This window comes from Chelonia mydas, chromosome 3, assembly GCF_015237465.2.
Source record: "Chelonia mydas isolate rCheMyd1 chromosome 3, rCheMyd1.pri.v2, whole genome shotgun sequence".
Lineage (NCBI taxonomy): Eukaryota > Metazoa > Chordata > Testudines > Cheloniidae > Chelonia > Chelonia mydas.
The window spans coordinates 62,459,552-62,484,554 of record NC_057851.1 but is presented as its reverse complement, the minus strand read 5'-3'; the positions used below and the strand labels follow the sequence as shown (position 1 = coordinate 62,484,554).

The window sequence follows — 25,003 nt, the reverse complement described above, 5'->3', positions numbered from 1 at the left end:
GCAGCATTGTCTGTGACCAAGCTGTGTATTAGACATTTGATTTTTTCCCCCACAGTTTGTTATAGCTGCTGCTTCTTGTAAGTATTCAAGTAAATGTGTGTGTGTGCATTTCCTGATGTATCAATTGTTTCTGTAAGGAAGACTTTTCCTTCTTCTCTTGTCACACAAGCACATACACCAGGATCATTGTGGACATTGCTCCACCCATCAAGACTCAGATTAACTATTTCACCCTCTAGACCTTTGGCACACTGCTTAATTTCTCTTTCATACACTTTTTCCAGCAATTTGTCTGCGACATCTGCTCTGTTGGGTGGACTGTATCCTGGTCTTCCTGACTGAACCATGGTAATGAAGTGTGGGTTCTCAGTCATACGGAAAGGAGAGTTTGTTGCATAAACAAACCGGGCAATTTTTTCATCAATTACCTCTTTTTGTAATCTGCTGGTTCTTCTCACAAATTTATCTATGGTTGTTTCTGAATGATGGAGATTTTTTTTTCTTTTTGCTACAGATGATATACTATGGCTATGTGACATACATGATGTGACTGAAACACTATCCTTGGCAGATAACTCTGAAACTATAGAAAATGATGGTGATCTTGAAGGTGGATAGTCTTCAGAATCCTGTATGTTGAGGATGGATTCTCCTAAACAAAATAAGTCAATGCAGTTATTTAATTATTATTACCATAGTGCTCATTTAGTATTACTCATTGCACTCACTGACACTCAGTACTACTTTAAAGATAAAATTGTAAAAGGAAGATCTGCCTGTTTCAGCTATTTATTTTGTATCACATCTGCATCTAAAATGATAGTACCATAGAGTAACAACTATATTTTTTGCTTGAACATGAGAATTCAAGAATAGTCCAGAAGGAAGACAGGCAGTCCTTAAGAAAGAAGTATGAAATAAAAAAAGTTTACCAACCTGAAGTTCCTTCATGTTCAGACATGTTCCTTTCATCATCTTCAATGCAGCTTCCTCCTGAGAAGGAACACTTCTCATGATGTTGTTTCATTCGGACAACCAGGCCTTGCATTTCTTTGTTGCACTGTTTGCATTTTGCATGCATGCTTGTCTTACCCACAGGTAGAGGAACTTCATTAAAATATTCCCAGACTGGGTCTCTTTTACGGCCTGCTGCCATTATAGGTTTTCCCTTCTAGTGAGGGAATGGTATGATAGATCTCAAATCAATGAAGGTTATGTGCAGAAAGACCTCAAGACTTCTGTAATATACTGGTCAAACAGTTTCCCTTTTGTTTCTACTGCCTGTCCCTCCCTTCTCACATTGATCTCCAGACTTCTCCTTGTCCAGAACTATTCCAGCCCCAACAATCTTCTATTCATTGAACTTTTTGAAACTTTGCACTTTTAGAGAGAGATAAGGGATTGACTCTGTGTACACAAATTTTCAGAGGAACAATAGGGTTGAGGTCTGTTATTTCTCAACTCTATATATTATTTATTTATTTTAAAACATTTTTTCTGTTAACAAGCATTTTATCTTTGGAGACACAAATCTACTGTTTAAGAACTGGAAAACTAAGCGTCTCTGGTGTCTTCTAGACTGAGCACTGAGTCCCATTGGGTAGATAGATTATTTAGGTTAATCTTTCTATACTGAAGCCCCTGGAACACCATAAGATTGGGTCCCTAATCCATGAACTATTGGAACTCATTTACAAAACTTTTCTTAAACATTACATGAATATATTGTCTCATGCTATAGAATTAGAATTTATAATCCCTATTCCATGATGAGATGTCTTTGAGCTATAATGTATCTTAATTAAAACTATCTTTAGATAGGTTTTTTCCTCAAAAGGCATTTTATAAAAAAAATCTGATTTAAAGCAAAAAAATCCGATTTTTTAAAAAAAATTGTTGATTTTTATCTACCCTGGTTTCATCAGGTCCTACCTGTATTTGTATCTTCCATCCTCTCCTCCTTACTAGGACTTAGAGAATCTCCATTAATAGATCATCTGCTAAGGGATATCTCTGTCTGAACCACGTGCTCCTCTGTACCTGTCGGCTTTCCCCCAGCCCTAAGTTTCAAAACTGCTCGACGACCTTTTTAATTTTAAGTGCCAGCAGTCTGGTTCCATTTTGGTTTAGATAGAGCTCATCCTTCCTGTATAGGCTCTCTCTTTCCCAAAAGTTGCCCTAGTTTCTAATAAATCTAAACCTCTCCTCCCTACGCCATCATCTCATCCACACATTGAGACCCTGCAGTTCTGCCTATCTAACTAGCCCTGCGTGTGGAACTGGAAGCATTTCAGAGAATGCTACCATGGAGGCCCTGGACTTCAATCTTTTAACTATCAGCCTAAATTTGGCCTTCAGGACCTCTCTCCTGTCCTTTCCTAAGTCATTGGTACCTACATGTACCATGACCACAGGCTCCTCCCCAGAACTACACATAAGTCTATCTAGATGTCTCGAGATCGGCAACCTTCGCACCAGGCAGGCAAGTCACCACTCCTGGTCATTGCAAATCCAGCTATCTATGTTTCTAATGATTGAATCGCCCATTACTAATACCTATCTCTTCCTAATAACTGGAATTCCCTTCCCCGGAGAGGTATTGTCAGTGTGAGAGGATACCACAACATCATCTGGAAGGAGGGTCCCAACTATGGGATTGTTTCCCTCTGCTCCAGTTGGATGTTTTCCTTCCCTGAGACTTTCATCCTTCTCAAAGGCTGTCAGACCGGGGGTGGGACCGTTCTTCTGTGTTTCGGAAAGTCTCATCTATGTACCTCTCTGTCTGCCTTAGATCCTCCAGTTCAGCCACTCTCATCTCCAAAGCCCATACACAGTTTCTGAGGGGCAGGAGCTCCTTGCACCGAATGTACACATATGTCACCTGCCCATAGGGCAGGTAATCATACATGCTGCATTGGGTACAATAAACTGGATAATTCCCACTCTGTTGCTGGACTTCTGCCTGCATTCTCTTTTTACTCCTGAAGCTCGTTCCTTTGTTGTTGTTGGATGTGTTTGGCTTTAAGTTTAAAGAATGTAAAGTTTATCTAGTCCTGTAAACTCCCTCTCAAAACTCCCTTTAGCTGCTCCTGTTCCCTAGCTGTTGAACTCAGTATGGTGTGAGGTAAAACTTCAAAACAATTGACATGTGCATTGTCCATTAAATATCAGTCATTGGAGCTATCTGAAGCTATTGTCCACTTTTCTGTGAACATGCAATCCACTCCTACTTGAATTAACCCCTTGTAATCATATTGCAAACAACGCAATAATAATCAAACAGTATAATGTTCATAAATTAGACAACATATCAGATCAAAAGAATTTTATATTTATAAATTGTTGCAGGCAGCTTTGATATCCTTCTCTTGCTTGCCTGTTGTTGTCCTTTATTATTATCATTATTACTTATCATCCATTAGTATGTAACTCCACAAAACAGTGAGGCATGTTCCCAGATCTCAAGAGTCTGCAATCTATTATCTATAACTTTTTTATTCTCATGACTGGTGTTTTCTGCCTTTGTCCTTCATTTTGTTTCTTACCAGCACTCTGGTTTTGGTGATATTTTTTTGACTATAGATTGGAAGCGATAGAGGCCAGCTTGGTACTTTAAAGTCCACGTTTCTCTAGCTGGGGTCTTCCACATTGCTGGATGCAGGGTAGAGGGCTGGGATAAGGCCTACGAACCATTTAATTCTTCAAAATAGGGGCTTAGTGGGATATAGCTGGCTCATAGGCCTTGTGCCAATTTTCTGCATGGGGATGAATTTCAGTAGAAAGGATTGAAAAAAGTAAGACACGTTTAAAATTTGGGGTTATTATGAAGAACAGAAAATAATGCTGAACTGAAACAAAACACACTTTTCGTTTAATGGGCATGGTCATTCATAACAGTTTTTAGTATAGTATTTACACTTACAGAGGTTTGATCCACTTCCTCTGTGTGCTTTTAAACACTAATATATAATGGATTGCATTACAGGAACTAAGGGACTAGCTTGTCTCTTCCTTGTAGGTGAAACATACAGGAAACTGGCCGGTGATGACTGAGAAACATTGGTGAATTGAACTGAAGCTGTTCTATGAACTAGTGTTTTTTAAGGTTGTTGTTTTAGGCAGCATGGGGAAGTTACCTCTGTTACTCTATATCCTCTTTATGAGTGTATTTGTTAAAATATTTCGGGTTATGAGAAAAGTTTGAACTTTGTTCCATTGGAAAATGTTTGAAATTTTTAAAGAAGTCTTAGTGAGTACCTCCCATTATGATAAGAGAATGAAAAAGGACGATTTCTATTGCTGTGATTCATATATCCTTTTATAAACTACATTTTAATGGAAAATAGACTAATGAGCTGTCACTGGAATAATCTCCACTCTAAAATATCATAAACAATATATTTAAACCTTTTTACTTTATTGTGACTAAACTAAGGGCCAGATTCTCTCATGTAGTATAGCCTTTTTGTACCACACTCCCAGTACAATTGGCCCTTGTACTGACATAACTGGCTCAAGGAGGATCACCTCCCGCGATGCTTAGCTGGTGAAAGGGCTCTTATGTCAGTCCCCTTCCTTTCTGCTGGTATGACTGAAGGATAGGGGGCATGTCTAGGGTGCTCCTGTGCCATGCTGGTCCTTGGCTGTAGTTTCAGTCTCTCTTGGCTATTTGCAGTTGGCATAAATTAGAATACTTCTCTGGCTGCTTTAACTTGGTGTAGTGGACCAGTCCTTGACAGAGGCTGTACCAGGATCAAGTAGGTGCAAAGGTAAGTTTTAAGCCAACGTTGCGCATACACACGCTAAACTACTCTGTGCAGATCAGCAACACCCCAGGGTCTGGTCCAAAAAGAAGTTTTTTATCTGAAAAGTAATTCCCACAACAAGCTTAGAGCCAGCAATTATTAGTTACTGCCAAGATGAGTCACCTTTGGAAGCCCCAGTGGTCCCAGTCTATACTGGCCCTCAAGGAAACATAAATATACATAACTCCCTTTAAGGAGTCTGTTTAGTTTGGTGGGAGTCTCAGTTCAGTTTGTGAAGAGTGCATTAAATTCCAAATTTCAGAACGTGTGTTTACAATAAAGACTTCTAAACTAGGCTGGGCTCAACATGGGTACAGGAGAATTCTAGGAGCTTGATTCTGCCCTTTCTTTGTTGTTGTAGTTGTTGCTGCTGTTATTTTTAAGTGTCTAATTAGAAAGCAGCTGTACATATGCATGCTAAAAGACCAGCAGAATTTATACTGTGTATTTTCCTCCACCCTTTTTTAAAAGCAGATGTGTTCATGATGAGGGTTTCCCTTCCATATCCTAGCAAAATATGGTCAATATTTAACTACTGCTTCTACCCATGAGTTAGTACTTCTTAATTTGAGTGTCCACCTTGTTGTGGCCTATCCACTCCAGAGTCTCATTCCTAGTCACTTTTCTGCCGGAGATGATACACTATAGACAAGTATAGAAAGTGTCTTATGCTGCTTATCAATTTGACACAAAATCTTTATCTGACATTCTAAATTAGCCAGTAAATATGCTGGCATGATTAATAAAACATTTAAACCAGATTCTTTCCCAGCCCTTTTGTACTGCTCTGGCAGCTCAAAGGGCCAAGAAAACAAAGCCATTTCCTATCCTGCATTGTGGGCAGTTCCCAGCTGTAGAGCCAGCATCGGGGGGTGGGGGGGTGTCATTGCAAGTGCACTACTGCTCTGTGGCAATTCCTGTCCTGGCTGATGGATGACCCTTTGAGTCTAGAGCTTGATGAACATTTTCTGACAAATGTTTCATGAAAAAGTGCCGGTTTGTTAAACCTGAAATGTCTCAGAAAGCAAGTTGGGATTTGGCAAACTTTTGTTGAATCACAGGCAAGATTCCACTGGAGCCCTGCCTGGTTCCCTGCCAAGTTGCCTGGTGGACTGCTGGAGACCTCAGGCCTTCCAGCTACAAGCATGTCAGTTTGAGTCTGCAGCTCTCAGTTCCAGCTAGCATATTTTGTTTCCAACACACGATGTGTCAGAGGATTTCAAGTTCATAATAATTTTGAAAAAATTGGTTTTGGTCAGATTTGGAATGAAATTAAATTTTGAAATCTTGAAATTTCTCACAAACCAAAAATCCTGAATTTTGGTCAGCTCTTCTTGGGAGCCGTAGGCAGTAGATTTACTTAATTGCAGCCCCCAGCCTGCTTAAAAATGTTCTGGAACTGTACTAGCATAAACTGGATTTAGGATCATGGATCAGCAACCTGTTTGTGCCCCCTCAAGCTGCACCCACTGATTTTTGGGTACAGCAGAGTATCAAGCCCGATATGAGAATTCTGCCATCTCTATTATCACTTCTTCATTTACCAAGGAGATGAGCAGGGTGTAAATGCTCTTTGTACACTTCAGCCTCATTTCACTTGCCCTTCATGTTCCCCCTTCCCCCCCTTTTGCATTCTCTGTTGCCCTTACTCACTCCCTTCTGTGTTCTCTCTCCCTTTCTTTGGCTTTTAGTTTAGTTAATCCCTTCCCACAGAACCCCACCTGAGAAATGAAAAAAACAAAACAAAACCATAACAAAAACAAAAACTGTGGCACTAAAATGACATTTGCAAACCATTACTCTATTCACTTTGGTTGTATGTTATAGCCTTACTGCTTGATGCTTTGTCTTGTCTATAGCGTAAGCTCTTCAGGGGAGAAACTGCTTAGTATTCTGTGTTTGTACAGTGTCTAGGTCTTGGTCGGGGTCCCTTGTCCCTGGAATACAAAAAGTTGCCTGTTTATTATTTTTATCTTATTTATTTCTGTTAAAGATATAGAAATAGCATGCCAATATGATATTTAGCCAGTAGGTATTCCACAGTTGTACTTGGAGTTGCAGCATTTTGTGGCATATCATATAACTGGTTAAAAGATAGGGAACAAAGGATAGGTATAAATGGTCAGTTTTCAGAATGGAGAGAGGTAAATAGTGGTGTCTCCCAGGGGTCTGTTCTGGGACCAGTCCTATTCAACGTATTCATAAATGATCTGGGAAAAGGGGTAAACAGTGAGGTGGCAAAATTTGCAGATGATACAAAATTACTAAAGATAGTTAAGATCCAGGCAGACTGCAAAGAGCTACAAAAAGATCTCTCAAAACTGGGTGACTGGGCAACAAAATGGCAGATTGCATTTAGCAACATTAAATTTCAAGTAATGCACATTGGAAAGTATAATCCCAACTATACATATAAAATGATGGGGTCTAAATTAACTGTTACCGCTTGAGAAAGAGATCTTGGAGTCATTATAGATAGTTCTCTGAAAACATCCACTCAATGTGCAGTGGCAGTCAAAAAAGCGAACAGAATGCTGGGAATAATTAAGAAATGGATAGATAATAGGACAGAAAATATCATGTTGCCTCTATAGAAATCCATGGTACACCCACATCTTGAATAGTGTGTGCAGATGTGGTCGTCCCATCTCAAAAAAGATATATTGGAATTGGAAAAGGTTCAGAAAGGGGCAACAAAAATGATTAGGGGTATAGAACGGCTTCCATATGAGGAGAGATTGATAAAACTGGGGCTTTTCAGCTTGGAAAAGAGACAGCTAAGGGGAGATATGATTGAAGTCTATAAAATCATGACTGGTGTAGAGAAAGTAGATAAGGAAGTGTTTACTACTTCTCATAACACAAGAACTAGGGGTCACCAAATGAAATTAATAGGCAGCAGGTTTAAAACAAACAAAAGGAAGTATTTCTTCACACAACGCCCAGTTAATCTGTGGAACTCCATGCCAGAGGATGTTGTGAAGGCCAAGACCATAACAGGGTTCAAAAAAGAACTAGATAAATTCATGGAGGGTTAGGGTTAGGGTTTTCCACTCTGCTGTGGGCATGAATCAGGGTTGTGTACTTGAAGGAGGCTGTCTGCTGTAGTACTCCATCTCATTTCTTGCAGATGTTGGGAGGTGTGCAGTGAATGAGGCAGAGGAAGGCAGTAAGGGAGAGTATGATCTGATGATTAAGGTATTTGAATGCCGCCTTGGAGAATTGGATCTTTTTCTGCCTTCTGCTATAAAATTCTTATGACATGCTAGGCAAGTCGTTTAAAATAAATTTTTCAGAGGTGGTCACTAATTGTATGTAATTTTGTGGGTACCCAACTTGAGATTTTAGGGCCTGATTTGCAGAAGTACAAATCTTATAACTACAACTGAAGTTAATGGGAGCTGTGCTTGAATATATAAAGTGGTATAAAATGCTAAGTACTCTGAAATATCAGCTGCTAGGTCTCTCAAATTGGGCACCCAAAGTTAGCAGTAACTTTTGACCTTAATCCCTCTGTGTATGTTTGCCATCTGTAAAATGGGGATAATAATACCCATTCATCTCACAGGAGTGTTGTGAAAATAAATTCTTTACAGTATATTATAGTGACGATACAGCATATTATAGATATTATAGTAATGAGTGCCATAGAAAAGCCCAGGAGGAAATTAAAATTCTGTCTTCTGAGCAGGGTTTGAGCAGTGTGCATCAGATAAGGCATGGGAGAAAATAATGAGGAAAAAATAAAATATCAAATAGTTGCTTATTAAATGAGCATTGTCCAATCTGTGGACTAAATGTGGTGGGGTCCTGTGGAAAAAATAGTATTTGATCTTATGATTAAAGACTGTATCATAATCCATAAGCACAAGGGGGGTGAATTAAGGTTTCACAGGTTGCCTTAATTCTGGTGTGTCCTAACTTTTCAGTGCTTGACTTTGAAACCTTAATAATGTTCTTTTAACATAGTTTTTTGTGTGCACTCAGTTATTGAGCATCAAATCCTGAACCCCTGTTACCTTTTGTTAAGGCAGTACAATAGAATAACATATGTGCTGACTCTTCACTATGGTGCTTGATTCTCAAGACAATCATACCCAATGAGCAAAGAGTTATGTAGATTTGAATTTGCTTCACAGGTGAGTAATGCAGAACTAATCAGGGAGAAGAGCTTATTGTACAAATGAACTTCCAACCCGCAATCAATGCTCCATTGATTCTGACCCACCCTACGGGGCTCACTGAGCTATTGCGAGGAAGGAGAAAATGGAATGGGAATGTGTGCACTGTTGGTCCACAGGGCAGTAAGGTCAACAAAGAACTGGCTAACCATATGGTGCTGCTGTTCCTCTTTGTTTCTAGCTGTGACATTTAATTAAGAAGGTTAAAATACATAGTTTCCTAATATTATTTTTCCCTTTAAACAATTGCTGTAGTAGGTACAGGCAGGTTATGCAGTTGTGAACAGTTTACTGTTACTTAATTTAAACTTTACTTAATTTAAACTGACTAGGTGCACATCTGAATGGGAGTAAAGCACATATGGAGCTGCCCAACCACCAACCCTGTGTCCTTCCGAAGTAACTAAAATGACCAAAGCAGTCATAATGAGGCCAAGGATCTTGCCATGGTATTTTGTTTAAATGTAACTGTATTATGATATGGGTTGTTAATGTGGGGATGCAAGTGCTGACTGAACACCTTGGCTGATGAGTCAACATCTACGTTCAAAGGATAGAAAAAAAGTGGTTAAATAGCCCAAAGGCGTCTGATTTTAAACAGTATTTTCAGAGATACTGGGCTCTGTCCAAAAAGGTACCTTATACAATGAATGGGTTTCATGCTGGCAGCATTTGAAGTGAACTCTCAGACCTTAATATTGCTGGGTTCCTTTTATCTGGTGTTACAGCTACATAGTGTTAAAATTTCTGATATTCCTTTCTCAGATGGTAGCATGAGGATAACTGGCTGCAGGATGAAAACTTCTCATTTTTTTTCAAACTAGCCCACATTTCTGGGAACTTCGAGCAGGGTTACAATGTATATGTTTTTCTGACTGAATGTGTCTCATTGAGGATGGCAAGGTCTCTGCTGAACTGCATAGTTAAGAGACAGTTGTCCCTTAACAGACACAAAGGGAACTGTCAAAACAGTTTCAACCCGAGCAGTATGCTCTGAATATCCCCTTATATAGCGTTATAGTTACATTAATGTAAAACTGGTTTGCGATCAGCATTAGACTTTAAAACTAGCTGCTTTTGGAAGAAGGTGTTAGAGAAGAGTGATTTGGGGAAGAGGATTCTGGAAAGTCTGAGAAAAAAGGGAGATGAGAAAATCACTGAGAAGAAAAGGAGAGAGAAGACTGAATATACAGCTAGAGAGACAAGAAATGAAAAAGGCAAGAGAAAATTCTCTCTCTAATACCATGGGTATCTGGACAGTCAGAGAAATGCTGCCTTCAGAAACAAGTGGAAAGAAGCAAGAAGGAAAAAAGGGGAGAAAAAATGTTGGGGTATGACTCTTATGTTTACATTTTGATCCCTATTTGTCATTGTTGTTTGGATGCTGTCCCACTGGAACAGATTTCTAAAATGAATACGGCATACTTCTGCAAAGTTCCTTACAAATGTTTTAACAATGTCATCGGTTAAGCACCCATACTGCTTTTATTTCCCCCGTCAAGGAATCCATTCCAATGAGACCTTGCTCCACAGATTTTGAAAGGTCACTTTACCACTCTGGGCTGGACTCAAGCTCTTTAGAAAATCCATACAGCTTTTTGGTTCATTTAACACAGACATGTTAGGTCAGTTTAAGTCTAAAAGAAGGATGGCTATACAGCTCTTTTCTTACACTTTTAATTGTTTTCTTTGGTGTTCTTATACTCAAAAGTAATTTTAAACTCCACGATGCTTACAATGCTTAAGCAATACTAATTGGCCTTAGGTGATTTATAAAACGGACACAGTAATTTACAAGTTTTACAAAATAACAATGTCTGTGCTGTGCATCACAAAACACAAACAAACCAAAACCTTATGGGTTAACACATGCAATACTAACTCACAAGCTGCAAATTTCTTCTCTATCCTGTATTTTATTGTCATGTCTTACATTATGTGTCCTTGGTTGATTTTTGAATTTGTTATTTGTTTTTTGTATTTATAAATGCATACAGTTTTGCCTGTTTTTCCTATAATAAGAAAACAGAATGTATTGTATCTTTCCTTTGGTTAGGAATTTTTGAACTTAAGCAATATTGTCAGGTCAATCAGATATATACAGTATGTTCAACACACTATGATAATGTGTGATATAAGAATATATAAACTTCTGTTTATAGAAAGATCCTTTTAGCTAACAAAGGAGATCTGTGGTAGAAGTAGTGTTTGCAGAAATTTTGAAGAAAAAGACAAATTAATTGTAACCAGAGTAGCATGTATTGTGTATGTCGTATATTGACAGATCTTCTAAAACTTTTTAAAAATTAAAGTAAAGCAGGACTATGAGAGACCTACATTGTGTATTTTTACTGGCAGGATTTTTCTGTTGACTCATCCAGTTAGTAAGTATTCAGTTGCATGGAACCATTGATAGATATTACTGAGGCTGTGGGGCTTGTTAACTTGACTCTGAATAAGTGAGTGTCTTTTAGAGCAGAGAAGGTCTAAGCTGGACAGTCATCTAGGAGGAACTCTATGAGCTGCAAAGGCAGGGGATGGAATTTGTTATACTGTTATGAGTTTCTTTGTAAACAAATCCAAACACTAGGAAGGGAGTGATTTTTCGTCTTATAATGCATTGACTATATTTTGGAACAGAGTGGAAAAAGTCACTTATTAGTCACCCAAAGCACAGTGAAACCTGCATGTATTGACCACCTGAAATACTTATTCCCCATTTCTTAGTCAATATAATGCATTCTAGGTGCTTACCATATGTAGGATTGGCTCTAGGCACCAGCAAAGCAAGCACGTGCTTGGGGCGGCACATTTCCAGGGGCAGCATTCCAGCCATCCTTTTTTTCCCCCCGGCTCCGTTCAGTCAACCAATGAGACCCTGCGTTGGGCAGGGCGGCGGGCTCAGCGCGGGGGTCCTGCCCTGGTCCGCCCCCCCCCACGGCTGGCCCACCCCCCCAGCCGTTCTGTTGGTTACTGTCCCCTCTGCAGAGGTGGGTCTGGGTCTGAGATCAGGCTGGGGGCCCGCGGGCGGGATGTACAGCCCCGAGCACCTCACTCCAAACACTACTATAGCATTACACATTCTTTTAACAGTACCAGTATCAGTGGCTTCTGGTGAGTGCAGTGTCTCAAAACTGAAAATAGTAAAAAATTATTTGAGGTCCACCATGTCTCAAAATCGTTTGTTACGACTCACGTTAATTTCAATTGAAAGTACCATTGCAAAAAATTTAGATTTCACTGAATTATTAAAAGACTACGCAAATATAAAAACCAGAAAAATTCAGTTCATATAAATTCTTTTAATTTATGAGAAACTGGGCACACCAGAAGACACTAACGTTTTTCATTACAGTGTGTAGTTGAACCCAAATTGTTTGTAATTGTGATTTTGTTAAAATTAAATGAATACACTAGTAGGAAATTGTTTTATTTCACTAACTACAAATTCGCTGTTTTCATTTTTAAAAAATTTTAAACAGTCAAAACAAAACAAAACATTGCAAAGTGCAAACGTGTAAAAGCCAAAAAAAAAGGGAGGGGGCCGCCAAGAATTTTTTTGCTTGGGGTGGCAAAAAACCTAGAGCCGGCCCTGATCATTTTGGTGGATCAGTGGAACACGTTTCATAGTATATTTTGGGCTATTATTGTGTGGGAGGAACTTGATCTAAAAGGTTTAAATATTTACCTGATAGTATATAATAGGTAATTGTCCCAAATATCTTAAAGGGACAAGGTGGGTAATATCTTTTATTGGACCAATTTCTGTTGGTGAGAGAGACAAGCTTTTGAATTTACACAGAGCTCTTCCTCAGACCACATCCATGATGGTGGATCCCTTTGCACCCATGAGAACTCCAGTGAAATCTGTGAGGTTCCATTGACTCCTTATGGCCCTGGGTCCACTTGCCTGGAGGTGGCAGTGGGACTGTGAGACCATGTGCAGTAAATGTTTATATAGTTTTTCTTGTCTCTGTAATAAAGACAAATTTTATAATAATTTTACCTTACTCCTGTGTAATTTGTATTGAAATCTGTGTAATCCTGTATAACTTGTGTTGAAATCTTCTTTTTTGTCATTTTCTCCATGGTTTTTAAAAGTGAAGTCAATGAGACTTTTGCTGTTGTCTTCATTAAAGCTAGGATTTCACCCACTCTCTCACATGGGTTATGAGATAATACTGCATTTCTTATGTGCATATAACTCCCATTGCAGCTGAGGTAATTTTGAAAAAGGGCTGTAGGATGATAAAAAAAATCAGTGAATAGTGAATTAAAATAACACTTGTAGCTCATTAGTATAAGTTCCATTGTATTAGCAGTGCTAAATAACAATTTTCAAGCATTCTGCTAAAGTAAAATTATGAGTACATTCAAAACTACAGGATATTTCCTCTTTTGGGGGGCCCAAGGCAAGTTCTGTATATGCAAAGCTTGTAGTATCAGACCCTTGTTGCACACAAGTCAAAGGGGATGTCTAACCCTATAGGCTGGTGGACTATTTTTTTAAATAATGTATGCAATTGCTCCTGCATTCTTATAATTTGTACTTAACCTAGAGCTTTTCATGGACACTTTATACTTTAGTTCATAGGAATCGGCCTATTCTTTTTCAGTCTGCCAAATATATTTTTTAGATCTGCATGAAAAGTGGCTATATCATATGCTACATGAATTAATCTTATTTTGTAGTTTCAGACAAACATCCTATGAAATGCATAAACAATTTAAAATATGTTTTAAGTTCAGTCTTATTCTTAATATTGGTTTATCTGTTTTAACCATGGGGCCAAATACTGTATTTTTAAGTAAATCAATCAGAGTTTACACCTGAGTGGCCAAATCTGGCAATCTTAACTTTTTGAGTGCTGAATCAATTTTAAAAGTAATATTGTATTCCATAATAAATTAAACACTTTTTTTGATTTAGCTCATAGAAGTGTTTCTCACAGGCTTACATCTCTAAACAGGTGGTTATTGAGAGTTCCATTTTGTCCTGTGATTGTTTTTATGATATACAGATATTTTAACACATAGCTGCTTGATACAGAGTAAATTAAATAGACATTTAAGTAAATGCTAAAAATTTTAAATAAATGTTCATATAATGTAGAAATGCAAAATATTTATTTATTTGCTTGCAGAGGTCTTTTTATCACCATCCATGACCAGGGGCACATTGCTACAATGCTTAAATCGTGGCCTGAAGATGCCATAAGGGTAAGTTCAATTTTATTTGCATGGCAAAGTTGCTTTTGATCTGTATCTTTGTAACTGTGGCTCAAATGTTTTGACTAGCTACTGCTTTTAATTCAAATTAAATTAGGTGGTATAGTGGTATTAATTAGTTGCTATTGGTTTCTTAAATCATTGTATCATTGTTGTATCAAAGGCACTTTCCAGTTTGCAGCTGCAGAATCTTGTGGCTTTTAAACTGTGCTATGTGTTAGGGCTTCCTTTGCTGTTTAGAATTGAACTTCTTGGTAACTTGCCAATTATATTCAGTCTCATGTAATTTAAAGGTTTCATTTGTTTTTGAATATGATATGGATTGATTTAATTATTTACATCTGAATGATCTCTACATGTGGATCAGTTAACTCCCAAATATGACATCTTCTCTTTATTTCTCTATAAAGAAAGTTCTGCTAAGCATTTTACAGTCAAAGCAATTTCAGTAATAATTGATTCTAAAGAGTTCTCCCACAAGCTGTTTCTATTCTCCACCTACAGCTGTTTGTCATGGAATAAGGTGTGAAAATTATTCATTCCTTTAAACTATCAAATAAATCATTTCTATTCTGATCCTAAAATCTGAACATACTTTAGTATAAATGAGTGACAAATGCATCAATAAGCAATGGTAGATGACTTTTGGAAAATACAGTTTGATCCAAATTGTCATTATAAACTGGGATTCTCTCCTTTTCTATTGTTCTTGCTCTCTCCATCTTATCCCAGCTGTGAATTAGGGATAATGGTGCTTGCCCGTCTTTGTAAAGCACTTTGAGATCTGCAGACCAAAGTACCTCTGTAAGCAATAGATGGTGGGAGGTGATGGTATTCATTTTATTATATTGTTTTGTATCCTGAGGTTGCTTTCAGGCTTAGTCTCATTTTTAAAATAATAATTATTGTTGATTAAACAGGAATGCCCAGGTTTTTGTGCAGAAATTTCTTTTTTACTTAATATTTTATTTTGGAGTATATCTCCTTTTTATCCCATTTTTTTGTTTTTGTTTGAGCCCTTAAAAAATGTGCTGCTGAGGTCAGTGAGTGTTCATATCCTGTGAACAAATACTTATAGATGCTTTTATACCATGTAAAGCCTCCTAGAAATACTTTAACAGCTGTTTTTTCAAAAACACACTGAAATAGCTTAATGAGGAAACATTTGAATGGTCCAAATATCCATGTAAACAGTGTGTTTGTGTGATACACAGTGATCATTAACCTATGTCCTTTATTTAAATTTACAAGACCAGATTTGGTTACAATGTAATAAACAAAAATTGAACTTAACAGATGTTCAAGTTATCCTTTTGAGTGTAATACGTTCATTTCTACTGGCTTGTGAATGAGAGTTTTACAGGAAACAATCTAAATGTACTGACTTGGAATACACTAGAACTACTTTGCAACATATTTTTCCATATGTGATCTTTAAGGTTTGTTTCAAATAGTTTTATAACAGCAACATTTGGTGGAGATTTTACCACAACATGCAGCTTTAATCTTGCACTGATTTGTGAAATACAGACAAATGTTTTGGTTTCTTTTTCCATTTCCAGCATGTGTGTTGACACCATTTTTAACTATTTGCTTGTTCTCTATATCTGTCATCTGCACGTGTATTATATGTAGAAACACACATACAGTATGTGAATGTGGAGAGGTTAAATGGATTTAGCAAGGACAGGTACATTATAATGTTGCTTGCAATTAAAATGTTACAATAGAAACCATTAAAAGTCAACATTTGCTAAGCATTTCCTGAGTTACCACAGACATCTTTTTTAAATTAGTGCACAAGAACACTGTTGCTTATAAAGTAAGGTTATGAAGTAAGGTTGAGGTATACATAACCTACCTATCACAAAAACACAAAAGTGAGAAAATGAAAAATAAAGGCATTTAATAGTACATATAATCTGTTTTGCACCCAGAGAGAGAGAATTAACCACTAAATCAGACAACACACCACAACTTTAACTGCCTCAGCAGGGATACCAGCCTCTCAACACCCCCTGCTCCCCTAATTGCCCTAACAGCACTGCAAACAGATCAGACTCCCCCATCCACCCTTAGTCTTTTCTGAACTCTACCCTCTCTGGAGTTGGTTGTTCCTGACATATTACTCTAAGCCTCTAGGGGGTTCACAGAAATGGCTACAGAGGCTTAGGACTCAGTTTCCCAGATTGTCAAGAGTCCAGGGCAGAAATAGAACAGTTTGGAAGGTACTACGAAAACCAACTACCAGAACTCAGAGACAAAGGGTTTGAGTTTTACTTTTGGGGTTGGCTGCTGTTGGAGTAGAGTGGAGAGAGAAGCATGACTGCCTGGGAGGTCCCCATTAAACTTCCCATTCCTACCCAAAGGAAAACTTTGAACTCTGGTGCTGTGGAGGTCACTGAAAAGAGTCAGCCCAACAGAGATCGGCAACCCAAGAGGCTGAGGAGTGATTTCAGTTTATACTTCATCTCTGACCCTTTTCTCTGTCACCTCATCCCCAACCCCAGCTCTGACACTGGGCTCTGATTCCTGGCTACCGACTTCTGCTCTAATCACTGGGCCTGACTCCTGCTGTAACTGGTAGGCATAACAGCCCACATCCCAGTCATTGACAGTTTGAACTGCTCCCTCCAAAAGACAACACCAGTTAGAGAATTAGAGCTGATGTGGTGAGCATGGATCCTACAAAGACCAATATCTCTCTGATGGAGATAGTGGAAGTCTTACAGATCTTGCAGGTCCAGGTTGCCATCCTGCAGGCACAGAATACAGTCCTGCAAGTTCAAGCCACACCACTTTCAGGTGGTGACCCCTGCTATCCTTGAGCCTAAGCTCCCCCTACCTGACAAGTTCAATGTGAGTCGTGACAAATTTTGGGTTCCTAAATCTGTGTCATCATCTCCTATTTCTGCTATGCCTGCAGTCGTACTCCTCCGGCCAAGCGTGAGTAGGAATGGTTATCAGCCTGCTTACTGGGGAGACTGTGGTTTAGGTGTCTCCTGTCCTGGAGAAATCAAGCCCACTTCTGGGACTATTTGAGGACTTAGTTTAGGCAATGGCAGTAAACTTCAATGACCCAAGTCGTAAGCATATGGCCGAAGCCATGCTTTAAGTGATGAGGCAGGGACGCTGTCCAGTTGCTAAATATGCAGCAGAGTTCTGATGTTTGATAGTAGATACCGAGAGGAACAAGGCTGCCCAGTTTTATAATTTCTGACTTGGGTTAAACAATGACATTAAAGATGAACTGGCATGGGTGGGATCCCTCTCTGGCCTGGATGCCTTAGTCAATCTATGCATCAAGATCGACCACCTCCTGGCTAAATGATCCAGGTAAACAGAAGTTCCTACTGGCTTCCATCAGCTCTGCTGATTCTGGCCCCTGCATCACCAGTTCCTTATCCATCATCTGAACCCCTGCAAGTTGACCAGGTCCAGCCCCACCTTTCTGACATGGAGAAGAATCGATGCTGAGTATCGGACCTATGCTTATATTGCAGGGAACCAGTGCACATTATATCAAGCTGCCCTGTCAAGGTTTGATCTGCATGCCATGCCCCAGCCCTGATAGGGGAATCTGGGCTGGGTTGGTGTCCTTCACTTTTCACCAGCAGTCCACACCAACAATTGTCCATCAGTACCTGGTGATGGCCAATCAGAATCCAACACATCCCTCCCTCTCTGGTTCCAGCTCCGGCACCCTGCGATGCCTGACACCAACCTAGAAGTGCTTGTGGACTCAGGTGCCTCAGACAATTTCATGGATCTGGAGTTTGTCCAAGCACACAATATCTCTCCCAGTCCTAGGAGTACCCTGAGCTAGTGCAGTCTAAGTATAAGCACTCCTCTGCTTTGGTACTGCAGAAGACAGCACTGTTGACTTCGGTGCCTTGGCAGGTTCAGTTGAGTCCAGAGCCAGAAGGACCACCTTCCACATCTGCAACACTGCACCACACTGTACCGACTATCTTGTTACCGACCACATCAGAGGTGTTTGCAGCTACCTGGAACCTCCTGACCCTGATGGTGCCAGTATTATCGGCAATACAAGAGTCAATGCTATTGGTGCTGGTGGGCATAGCAGGGTTCTTACAGCACTCTGTACCATGCCAGCCTCATGTACCCTTCGATACCATCAAAGGGAAAACCCATGATGCTTGCCTCTCTGCAGGCCTCTCCACCTTGGCACTGGTTGCTGGCACCATCTGGAACTATGCTCAGTGGAAGGAGAGTCATCTTCTTCTGAATCAAAGGGTCCTACATTTCCTAACCACAGAGTTGCTCTTGCTATCCCTCCTCCAGTTATTTCCATCCTTCCATGGATCCGGTCACAGGAGTACTATCGAGTCATTAGCCAGGAGGTCACTGGGGGCCTACACTTGTCCAATGGCTTTTTTGGAATGGTTGGGGTTTCCCCCCTCCATGTAAAGATCATATTCCAGGCATTCCTATTTGGTGGCCTCGGAAAGGTGTGCGGCACCTACCTACTGGGAAGCACCCATTCCTGATTCCAGTCCCAAACTCGATAACAGATATCAAAAGCCAGCTCAGATGGACCCTGTGGATCAAAAAATGGAAGAAGAGCATCTACAGCCACGGCTGGCCTCTTCTTCCTCCTCCTCTGACAAGGCAGTCTCAGGAGGGGGCAACTTGCCTTCCCCAGATGGTTATAAGGCACACCAAGAATTGTTAGAGGGATGCCTTAAGTTTGGGCATACAGATGGAGAAAGTAAAAGAATCCTTACATTGCTTGGTTGATATTTTAGCCATTGCAGGTCCTTCCAGAGTGGCCCTGCCTCTCAATGAGGCCATTATGGACCCAGTTAAGGTGTTATGGGAGACCCCTGCATCTCTTCCCCTCAGTTCAAAAAGGTCCAAATGCAAGTATTATGTTCCCGCCCAAATATGAGTTCCTTTACTCCCATTTCCCCCTTCCCTGGGGTCCCTGGTAGCATTTGTTGCCAATGAGAGGGAAAGGCAGGGACATCAGGGGATAACCCCAAAATCAAAAGACTCAAACAAGTTAGACTAGGCTAGGAAGGTTTGGCTAGGAAGGTTTGTTTTACTCGGGGCTTGCAGCTTTAGGTTGCAAACCAGCATGCAGTTTTGGGCAGGTATGACTTCAATGTGTGGGACTCCATGCTAAAATTTAAAGACATCCTTCTAGAAAATGCTAGGCAGGAGTTCTCCTTCTCATGGATGGGGGGAAATCAGCAGTGAGGGCCTCACGGCAAGCTGCTCTGGATGTGGCTGATCTGGCTGCCAGGTCAATGGCTTCAGCAGTGGCCATGTGTAGGAGCTCCTCATTGCAGTCCTCTGGGCTCTCACAGGAGGTCCAATAGACTATAATAACCTTCTCTTGGAGGGATCCTCACTCTCTGTTCAGAGAAGACTGACACTGAGCTCCCTGTGTGAAAGGACTCAAGGGTATTCTTCCAGGAAGCACTGCAGGCCACAGCATCTCCTCCGACATCATGCTCCAGCTGTCTGACAGGACCTGCAGAGAAAAAAAGAGTAAAGGTTATAAGCATAGACCACCTCCTTCTCCTACCTCTGAATCAATGCCTGCCGTACCTAGCCATCCAGAGAGTTCTGAACAGGCAGTTTTATGGGAGACTTGAGGACATCATACTAGTTTCCAGATGCCAGACCCTGTTTTTCCTTGTTTGCAAACGACCTTTCCCATTTCCTCAGTCCTTGGTCTTGTATCACCATGGACCACTGGGTGATGGGCACTGTAGAAATGGTATATGTGGTCCAGTTTATTTCTATCCCTCCTTCCCATCCTCCCTCCCTGTTGCTCTTCAGGGACCCCTTGCACAAAGGACTTCCGATTCAGTAGGTTCAATCTCTCCTTCAGGTGGGAGCCATAGAGGAGGTTCCACAGAATTTAAGAGGAAAGGGTTTCTGTTCCCGTTCTTTCCTAATCCCAAAAGCAAAGGGAAAACTCAGACCTATATTAGACCTGTACCAGCTCAACAAATATCTCAAAAAGATAAAATTTTGCATGGTCACCCTGCCATCCATTATTCACTCTCTGGAGACTGGTATACTGCACTCAATAGAAGAGATGCCTACTTTCATGTGTCGATATACCGAGGGCACAGAAAGTTCCTCAGGTTTGTAGTGAAGCACCCACATTACTAGTTCACGGTGCTTCATTTTGGCCTCTCTGCTGCTCCTCAGGTGTTCATGAAGTATTTGGCCGTGGTGGCAGAGTTCCTGAGGAGACATGGAGTGCAGGTCTACCCTTACCTGGATGACTGGCTAGTCAAGGGCCAGTCCAAAGCTCAGGTTATATCCAGCATATGACTCATTCAGTAAGCCTTCAAGGCTGTAGGCCTACTGATCAATGCAGACAAGTCTACCCTTTACCTGGTACAGAGGATAGAGTTTATAGGAGTTGTGTTGCACTCTACCCAGGCCAGAGAATTCCTCCCAGAGGCAAGATTCCAATCTATTTAGTCTCTCATGACAGACCTGAAGTTTCAATCACAACAGCCTGAAACTGTAGGAGGCTCGTATGACACATGGCCTTGTGCACATATGTAGTATGACCCGTGAAGCTACACCTCAAGCCCCTCCAGACATGGCTCGAGTCCTTGTACTTGCCAAGCTGTCTTCATCTGGACACTGTGCTCACGGTACCTTCGTAGATTCTAATTTTGCTGAATCGGTAGTTGGATCCTTTCAATGTTTGTGTGGGTGTTCCCTTTCTCCTCTGTGAACAGTCAGTGACACTGGTCTCAGATGTGTCAGCTCTAGGGTGGGATGCTCACTTGAGGGCCCTCCAAACTCAGGGTCTTTGTCCTCAAGGGAGCTCACTCTTCATACCAATATCAGAGAACTCAGGACAATTTGTCTTGCCTGTCAGTCTTTCCTACCTCATATCAGGGGGAGAATCCTATTTGTTCTTACAAACAACACCGCTGCAGTGTTTTACCTCAACAGGCAGGGAGGAGCTTGCTCATCCCTTCTTTTTCAGGAAGCAGTTCACCTGTGGGAATTTTGCATAGCCCATTCAATCAACCTTGAGGTCTCTTACCTTTCAGGGGTGTAGAACAAGCTAGAAAACCGCCTGAACAGGTTATTTTTGAGTCACCATGAGTGGTCTCTTTGCTCAGATGTAACCAGATGCATTTTCCAGCACTGGGGGCCTCCCCAAATAGACCTATTTACAATCAAGTCCAACAGAAAATGTCAACAGTTCTCCCTGCAAGGCCACAGTCCAAGCTCCATAATAGGCACCTTCCTGCTACCTTGGACATAAAAGCTTTACTACAATTTCTCCTCAATTCCACTCCTATACAGAGTGCTACTAAAGATCAAGTGGGATCATGCCCAGATTATATTAATATCCCCAGTGTCACCCAGCCAACACTAGTTCTCCGTGCTACTGGACTTCTCAGTGGGAAATCAAATCTCACTTGGATTTGATTTCTCAAGATCACAGTCAGCTGCTCCACCTGAACCTGCAATCCCTTAATTTAACATCCTGGAAGCTCCAAGGCTAAATCTCAGTGAGCAGGCTTGCTCAGAGCAAGTTTTCCAGATCTTACTAAGTGGCAGAAAGCACTCACAAGGGCCAGCAAACTGTCAAAATGGAAGCAGTTTCGTATCTGGACTTGTCAGACCGGGGTCTCATTGATACACTCATCCATCCAACGTGTAGTCAACTGTCTGCTGCACCTGAAACAGCAAGGCCTTAGCCATTTTCTCTATCAAGATTCACCTGGCAGCAATATCAGCTTTCTATCCTCACTGGTCTATGAACTAAAACAACAATCGACATTCCATTCAAGCCACTGGCAATGTGGGTACGATCCAGACCTAACATTCGTGTCTAAACACTCTCATCATAGCATTTCCAAACAGCCAATGCAGGTCTATAATGATCTATGTAGGCATAGAAATTTCTGTGTTCTTTCCGAAGCAAGTACCACAATGGAATTTTGCTAAAGCTGATTGGGATGCCTAAAAACAGACTGTAGATAAAACTGTTGCAAGAATTCCAACAAGACCAGAATGCTATCAACAGTTTGCAGGGCTCCTGAAAGTAGCAGGAAAGAAGAACATTCCCCAAGGATTCCGGAAAAAGCAAACTCCCTGCTGGACGAGAGAGATGCAGGAGTTGCTCTGGAAATACAATCAGACCAGGAGCTCTCATACTTCAAAAGCCCTGCTACACTTTATGGCTACATTACACATTCAAGTCATCAAGCCTGGACACTACTACGATGTCTTGGGACTGCTAATTCCACAGAGTACTGGCCACCAAATATCTGGCCAAATTCAATTGCCTCCAAACTGGTGGAGAACACAAAAGGACCACATGATAAGCACACAAGAAGAGAAGTGTATCAACAACTTTACCGAAAACTTGCCTCAATCCCCTGAGAAGAACCTTCCACTTTCAGCATCGGGGAAGTAAAAATGAAAAAAGGGAAGGCTGCAAGCCCTGATGGTATTCCATCAGAATTCCTCCACCATCTTGGCCCCAAAGGACTCCAGTGGCTAGCAACATTGTACTCCACTACCTTAAGGACAGTACAGATCCCTGAAATATGGCATGAGGCAATGGTAATTGCCATTCCGAAGCCTGGAAAGCCCCCTGATGAAGCAGGAAGCTACAGGCCAAATTCTCTATTAGGTACAACCTATAAACTTCTTGAACGTATCATCCTCAAAAGAATACACCATTGTACTGTCGGCAGGCTTCCGGCCAAAACATAGTTGTTGTGACCAAGTTCTGGCACTCACACTTCACATTCAGGCTGGCTATCAAAAAAACCTAAAGACTGGCGCAGTATTTGTTGACCTGTCATCTGCGTATGATACTGTATGGATTAAGGGCCTGATGCTGAAACTTCCTAAAATTATACCCTGCTACGAAACACTTTGCCTGCTGTGGACCGTGCTGAGTAACAGACGCCTGCGGGTGTACCTGGATAATAAGACCAGCTCACCCCATATCATAAACAGTGGGCTAGCACAAGGCTCTGTATTTGCGCCAACCCCCTTTAATATTTACATAAGTGACATGCCTCCAACTAAATCACGAACATTTGGATATGCAGATGATCTTGCCATGACAATCCAAGCATCAAACCTCCATGACATTGAGAAAGCATTAACTGAGGACCTCCAAAGTATGGAACAATACTTCTGGAACTGGAGGCTCAAACCAAACCCTGGAAAAACAATAGTAAGTACATTCCATCTTGATAATAAGAGTGCCAAAAACACTCTGAAAGTAGATTTCTGTGGTAAAAATGTGCAACACGATTACACTCCGACATATCTTGGAGTGAAACTCGACTGCACCCTCTCCTTCTATGATCACCTTGAGAAGGTAGCTGCAAAAATAAAAATGAGAGCCAACATAATCCAGAAACTAGCAGGTCCAACCTGGTGTGCATCAGCATCAGTGTTGCGAACATCTGCAATAGCACTTATATATTCAGTAGCTGAATATTGTGCACCGATATGGAGCAGATGCAGCCACACATGACTTGTAATATGACTTGCAGCCACACATGACTTGACACAGCTAAATACAGTGATGCGGTGCATCACGGGAACCCTTCAGTCGATTCCAAAACCATGGCTACCTGTCCTGTCTAACGTCGCTCCCCTGTCAATACGCCGAACTGCTGCAACATTCTGTGAAGCTCAGCGAATCCAGGAAAACAGATGTCTTCCTATTCACCAAGAATTTGACATTGCCCCCCCCCCACAACATCTTAAATCCCTTAATCCTTTCTGGGAATATTTGTTTAGCTTCATGCAATTAGGCTATGATCAGAAGGAGGCTTGGAAAGCAGATTGGGCTAAACAAGACTTAAAAAATAAGCACCTTGTGCCGGATCCCATGCAGAAGGTTTCTGGGTTTGACCTTCCACAGTCAGCTTGGTCAACTCTGAACCGAATTCAAACCAACCAGAGTAGATCTGGATATCTAATGCACAAATGGAAAATCAAGGACTCCCCGGTGTGGGAGTGTGGTTCCCCACAATAGATCGTTGAACATATCACTACCTACTGCCCAACTTATAAGTATAAAGGAGGCATTACTGCAATAAATTCTGCTATTCGTGATGTAGCCATTTGGCTCGATCAACTTCTGGTAAAATTATAGTTGCTGCTCTACACCAGCCATATGAAAGAAGAAGATGACGACCCTTAATGGGATAACCTCTGTTTTTTCTAACAACATGAGAATGACATTGCACCCTCAATTAAGAGAACCTGTTCCCCCATGGGACTTGAACTTGGTCCTGTCTAAATTTATGGGCCATTTGAGGCTTTGGAAATGTGCTCTGTACTACAGCTTTCATGGAATGTGGTTTTCCTAATTGCTATCACTTCTGCCAGAAGAGTCTCTGAACTGCATGCCCTCTCATCTGAACCACTATATACAGTCTTCTTTAAAGAGAAGGTATACTTATGCTCTCATCCAAGTGTTGTCTCTAAAGTAGTTTCAGTTTTTCTTATCAGTCAACCAATTTACTTATCTGTATTTTACCCCAAACCACACACAAATAGGGACGAGCAAAGGCTACACATAGAATCATAGAATATCAGGGTTGGAAGGGACCTCAGGAGGTCATCTAGTCCAACCCCCTGCTCAAAGCAGGACCGATCCCCAACTAAATCATCCCAGCTTTGTCAAGCCTGACCTTAAAAACTTCTAAGGAAGGAGATTCCACGACCTCCCTAGGTAACGCATTCCAGTGTTTCACCACCCTCCTAGTGAAAAAGTTTTTCCTAATATCCAACCTAAAT

General features: G+C 40.9%; 1 protein-coding gene across 1 annotated transcript in view; it reads left to right on the top strand.

Annotated features, from left to right (window-relative positions):
- The window catches only part of ME1 (malic enzyme 1), a 330,426-nt gene that overhangs the window by 138,865 nt on the left and 166,558 nt on the right, over positions 1–25,003 (top strand). Inside the window, exon 4 of the mRNA XM_037894397.2 lies at positions 14,131–14,206. Coding sequence (XP_037750325.1) covers positions 14,131–14,206 — 76 coding nt within the window. The remainder of the gene's footprint in view (positions 1–14,130; positions 14,207–25,003) is intronic.